Source organism: Pteropus vampyrus, unplaced genomic scaffold (genome assembly GCF_000151845.1).
Source record: "Pteropus vampyrus isolate Shadow unplaced genomic scaffold, Pvam_2.0 Scaffold595, whole genome shotgun sequence".
Taxonomy (NCBI): domain Eukaryota; kingdom Metazoa; phylum Chordata; class Mammalia; order Chiroptera; family Pteropodidae; genus Pteropus; species Pteropus vampyrus.
The window spans coordinates 150614-156957 of NW_011889376.1; the positions used below are offsets into that span (position 1 = coordinate 150614).

Sequence of the window (6344 nt, forward strand, 5' to 3'; positions counted from 1 at the left end):
AACTAGTGCATGGGCTGGGGGTGGAGAGGTGTGGTCAGATAAATCGATTAACTCGTTTGAGGTTCAGAAGAACTTCAGAGATTTGTAGAATACGGTGGATGTCAGGTTGAAGAGGTTTGCCAAATATACAAACTGATGTGGAATCTTTTTTCGCATATAACTTTTAGTCGCTTAAGAGAGTAAATTTTGCCATTTCCCCTGTTTAGTTGCTGCTAATGAATTATTCCTTTTTTGTAAATATTTTGATAATATTGAGAATAGCTTTTTAGATAGAGTGAATTTTTGAGGCAGAATTAATCTGTCAAATTAATCTTGAATTTCTATTTTGATTTTCTTGAAACTTACATTTATTTAGAGACACTCAGAAGTTCTAGTTTTTAAGGCTATAAGAGCTTAAACATTTTCTTTTTACATTAAATTCTTGACCGGTGTGGGATTGATTTTTATATGGATGAACTAAATATTCTATTTCATCATCTTCTATAGAGATAATCTCTTTTTCCAGCTCTATGTATTGAATAGACCATTTATGTCTGACTGTCCAAAATGCCACCTCTGTCACAGACTACAGTTCTATATTATCGTGAGTTTTTTGAGTTGTGAATTTTGATCCATTAATCCATTCGTCCGTTTTTGTGTCTATGCCACAGAGTCTTAACAAATCTAATTTTGTAAGTTTTAATATCCGATAATGCAGGTCTTTTCAAAATTGTCTTGCTTCTTCTTTATAATTTGTAGTTTAAAAATACATTTAAATTGGTGTCAAATTATATAAAATATTCTAGTGAGATTTTGATTGAAAAGACTTTAAACTAAGAGATTGATTTGAGCAGAATTGATATTTTTATAATAGTGAATAGTACAATCCAGGAGCATAGAATTTCTGCTAATTTACTTAGGACTTCTATAATGTTTCTCATAAACTTTTAATTCCTCTTCTTTTAAGAGTAAGTTCAGTCTAGTTTTTATAAGATATTCTATCAAGTTGAGAATTTCCTTTAAAACTTAATTTCATGTTTTTTGTATACTCTAAACAGTACTATTTATTCATCTATTCAAATGTTCTTATTTTAATTCAATCTGATAATGTGATAAATGATACTTATAGACTTTTCAACTCAAACATTCAGCCAAATTCCATCAACTAAGCTTGAACATAGTATATTGTATTTTTATACACTTTTGGAATTGACATCAATGATATGTTCATACTGTTTAGGATGTTAATATCTATATAAGTGAAATGGTAGTCATGAATATATTGCTTTTTATTATATCTTTTTTATTTAAATCATGATTTTGCTATCCTCTTAGGATGCTTTGCTGTTCAGTCATTAGTTTTATACTCTGAAAAATTTTGTATGAAATTTAGATGATTTTTTTCCATGAAAGATTAGAAGGACCCACCTTTAAAACAATCTGAAGGGAAAAGAAGTTAAAGAAATAAAGGTAAAGAAAACACAACCATTAATTTAAAATTTAATACTCATAAAAGTATAGTGGAATTTAAATTTAGAAAACCAAATGCATAGTGGAATGAGAATATTATTTTGATATAGGAATTATAATGAAGAGAAGCAAATCAGTATATTAAATGAGTTAATAATGATTTTCCTTAGAGATTGGGACTGAAGTTGCAGGGTCAAAAGGTCAAAAGCTATATTACTTTGTATTGTAATTCTTTCTAAAATTTCTTTAAAATCTATTTAACCAAATATGTGTCTTTTAAATAAAAAAACATTTAAAAAATATCAGATTTCCCAATGTAAGCTAAACTGTTCTTTATTTTAATTAAGTGTATTAGGGTAACATTGGTTAATAAAAGTATATAGGTTTCAAGTGTGCAATTTAATAACACGGCATATGTATATTGCATTGAATGTTCACCACGCAACGTTAAATTGTCTTCCATCACTATATATTTGACCCTCTATACCCTTATCTACCTCCCCCTCCTCCCCTTCCCTCGAATAACCACCAAACTATTGTATGAGTCTATGTTTCTTTATATTTCTAATGATAGTCTGTTGACAGAACATAAAGTATTATACATAATTTGCAATAATAAGCAGTTTGTGACACAAAAAATAAAATGGTTTCTGAATATGTTAGATTACAATGGTTTCTAAATGTAGTTCTACATTTAATGATGGAGGTGGGTCTCAACTTAAATTGTTGCTCTTAAAAACCTTGGATTTGAATTAGCTATGATGGGTTTTCATACTAAAAGTTCACCAGATGGTATCTTCTGAAATCTAATGACTCTTCTGATGGTTTTCCCCACAGTAATTTCCCTTAATGGCCTAGATGGAACAGCAAAACCTAACAGTGCTGAAAGAATTCATTCTCATGGGAATCACAGACCACCCTGAGCTGCAGGCCCCCTTCTTTGGGGTGTTCCTTGTCATCTATGCGGTCTCAGTGGTGGGCAACTTGGGCTTGATCATCCTGACCAAGGTGGATTCCAGGCTGCAGACACCCATGTACTTCTTTCTCACACACCTGGCATTTACTGATCTTGGTTATTCAACGGCTGTAGGACCAAAAATGCTAGTAAATTTTCTTGTAGATCAACATACAATCTCCTATAATTGGTGTGCTACTCAACTCACTTTCTTCTGTATGTTTATTGCTAGTGAAATTATCCTTCTGTCAGCAATGGCTTATGACCGTTATGTGGCCATCTGCAACCCTCTGCTCTACACAGTCATCATGTCACAAAGATTATGTCAGTTGCTGGTGGCAATATCCTATCTATATAGTGTCTTTTTGTCTTTGCTGATCACCATAAAAATATTTGTTTTGCCATTTTGTGGGTACAATGTCATCAAGCATTTCTACTGTGATAGTCTACCATTGATATCTTTGCTGTGCTCAGACACACATGAAATTAAATTGATAATTCTCATATTTGCAGCTTTTACTTTGATGTCATCTCTTCTGATAGTCCTTGGGTCCTACACCCTAATTCTTGCTGCCATCCTCAGGATGCACTCTGCTGAGGGCAGGCACAAGGCCTTCTCCACCTGTGGATCACACCTGACAGTGGTGGTTCTATACTATGGTACTCTCTTCTTTATGTACGCACAGCCCAAGTCCAAAAATTCATCTGATACTGATAGAATGGCCTCTTTATTTTACACTTTGGTGATACCCATGCTGAATCCCATGATCTACAGTTTGAGGAACAAAATGGTGAAAAATGCCCTGACTAGAACCTGGAACATGTGTGCCAATATCCTATTGAAAATTCATTGTAAGATATGCTAGCAATAGATTATGTATTAGTCAATGTATATTATAACTGGATTGTTCAACAATGTGCTTCTACCTCCTTGGATGAGCCAGATTCAATGTGATAAGTACAGAAATAAAGAAAATTATTCATCAGACAAAATGTAGCACTAACGATGAGTACACTCGGATCCTACTTTAAATAATAATTTTTACTCTCAAGTTTTTGAAGTCTATTTGCTGCCACTAAACATTTATTTTTATAAAGCCAACCTGTATATTACATTAGCAATTTTATCTGTAGTGCCTAACATGGTAAAGAGACAATAACAATGATGCTCAATAGATTTTATATAAGTGTATTCATTCAAAGAAATAAACATGTACTCTTAAGTTTAACAACAAAAACCACTCACTCTACAGGACTTAGAGAAAACACAAAATACAGGTAGAATGAGAAGTGGGCTATATAGTATGATAGATGATATTGAGCAATATGAAAATGAAATAAAGCAAGTAACCCGAACGGAGCTCAAATTTTAGCTAAGGTTGTCATTGAGACCTCTGTGAAGATGACATTTAAATGAACAACTGAGAAGGATAATGAGTTCACTATATGGACATTTAAAGAAAGAGACCTAGGCTTTGCTGGTCCACAGAGAGAGAACTGTCAATGAAACAGTTCTTAAGTGACGATATCAATGTTATGTTAAGGAACAGAGTCAAAGACTGTTGGAGCATAAAATGTGATTAGGAAGTGGAGGAGATAAGGAAGGACTTGTAACAGATTTTAACCCAGTAGGACCATATAGACTATATATAGACAACTTGCCCTTTCTTCTGATTGATTAAAAAAAAAAAAAAACCCTAGAGGATTTAGAGTGAAAGACCGATTTAATGTATCTTTTGTTAAATGACAACTCTGACTGCTATGCAAATAATAGACTGTAGGATACCAAGTCTTGGAAATGAGAAATACTGCAGAGGTTTATTCATGATAATTTGGGAGAGAACAGAGGCTTAAGCAAACTTGGAAAGTCAGAGAATGAGAAATGATTAGAGCCTTGGCATATTTATAAGAAGAGATCAATAACATTGTTCATATTTACATGATTTTTTAAAAGCTTGAAAAAAGTTTAATAATTTTAAAAGAATAGAAAAACGAGTTCCAGAGCTCACCTGAAGGCATGTTGAATACTCTTTCTGCTTCTATTAATATTATGTAATAGAGACCAAATTTAACATTAAAAAAATAAGAAAAATACAACAAAACATAAAGAAAGAGATAAGAAACAAGTTTCCAAAACATTGACATCAGGCAATGAAGGACAGTTTCCCTGAGAGATGAGGAACAAATGAGGTGAATCCTATGATTGCCTACCCTTCCTGGTCTAAGAGAGATTCCAGGCTGCACTGTCATATGGGCAAACTTAAGTGAAACCTAGAAGAATTTAATAGAAGAGACAGAGATGACAGTCCACGGACCAAGGTAGCTAGAGTTTGCAAGACAGACTGCCAAAGTCAAGGGTCTTCATTGAGAAAGGAAAGTGGATCTCTGCAAAGAATCTTTCTCAATTGCTCAACAGAACAACTGATCGGCACAGGCAACTGGTAAACACCTAAGACTAAAAATAAAAATCATCTGAAAGGATTAAATACAGCAGTGCCCAGAACTCAAACAGAGGCAGGAATTGTGCCAATTTGGTGAACAGAAAGTAGAAAAACTCATAACTCATGGGGCTTTATGTTGAATACTCAAGAAAGTTTACTCCAGTAGAGGAGAATAATTAACCCTAAAGTGAGCATTGCTATTTGTCCATCTAAGAAATGATAAAAACAATATCTGAAAGGACACACACACACACACACACACACACACATACACACACACATCCCTCAGTCTTTGCTCCTAAAGGCCCTCAAATGATTGTAGGAGGCCCACCCACATTCTGGAGGGTAATTGGCTGTAATCAAATGTACTGATTAAAATGTTAACCTTTAAAAAAATCTTCACAGCAACATCTAGACCAAGCTTTAACCAAAGAATTAGGCACCATAACCTAACCATTGGACACAAAAATTAACCATCGAAGCAGAAAAAAAAGAAAGTTAATCAAGAGTAAAAAAGTAAGAACATAATACAGAAAGAGAAAATAAATCTAACTCTCTGGTGAATGCATATTGTTCTAGGCAATTAAAATACACCCCATTTTGCATGCTGCAAAGTTTTCAAATTCTTCAGAGACAATCGAGAAACTGCTTTAACTTTGAATGTAGAATGTGTTGAATTAAGTTTGACAGACTAAAAACCAAATGAATTGTAATATTTAATGAATTAATCTCTCTAAAATTTTCACCTCCATTTAGGTATTCTGAAAAGAATCAAGATTTTTGAAGAACATGGATCATAATCAAATATCAAATTGTATAATTTATGTTTTGTTCCATTTTTTTTAATGCTTAGCATTATATTGTCCTTTTTGGGTAAATATTTAGTCATTTGCACTGCTTTTGGAAATCTAATTTCTTGATAATCTATGTTTTTCTACTCAAAATTCTGTGGTGAAAATGGGAAAATGATAAGAAAAAATAAGAAATATAATTTTCTTTCAGAGTATTACACTTGGTTATATATTGCTGATTTTGGACTCAGTGAAATAATACCCAGGTAACTATTATTTAAAAGTTACAATTAAATAACTTCATTATAAGTAATTAAAATTACAACAACAGCAACAAAAAAAACAATTATTTTTAATTTAAAACAATGCCTTGGGGAAAGATGACAAGCTGTATTAATCAAAGGGAGGTACAGAGAAAAGAACTTATGTAGAAGAGGTCAAAAGAGAAACGATGAAAATAAAAGTAAACTTTAATAAATGTAATAAAATCAATCTATGTTTTAATGCAATTAGGAGTCACAAGTAAAAGCTAAACCCCAATACAATTTTTGCTGTCAGTTCAGTGATAGACCTGGTGCGAGGAAGGTTACACAATATTTAGAATCTGGATGCTCCTCATCCAGCTCCATAACTAGGGTCATGTGTGATGTTAGGTTTTCCCTCCAAAATTTACTCCTCTTTTAAAAAGCAGAAATTTAAATGACAAAA

The 6344-nt window shown here is 32.7% G+C and overlaps 1 protein-coding gene across 1 annotated transcript; it reads left to right on the forward strand.

The window, feature by feature from the left end:
* Nucleotides 1-2307: 2307 nt before the first annotated feature.
* LOC105308603 (olfactory receptor 8K3-like) lies at nt 2308-3215 on the forward strand. The gene is given in 2 exon segments (XM_011384598.2): nt 2308-3132; nt 3135-3215. Coding segments are annotated over 2 exon segments (906 nt in total).
* The last annotated feature ends 3129 nt before the right edge of the window (nt 3216-6344 follow it).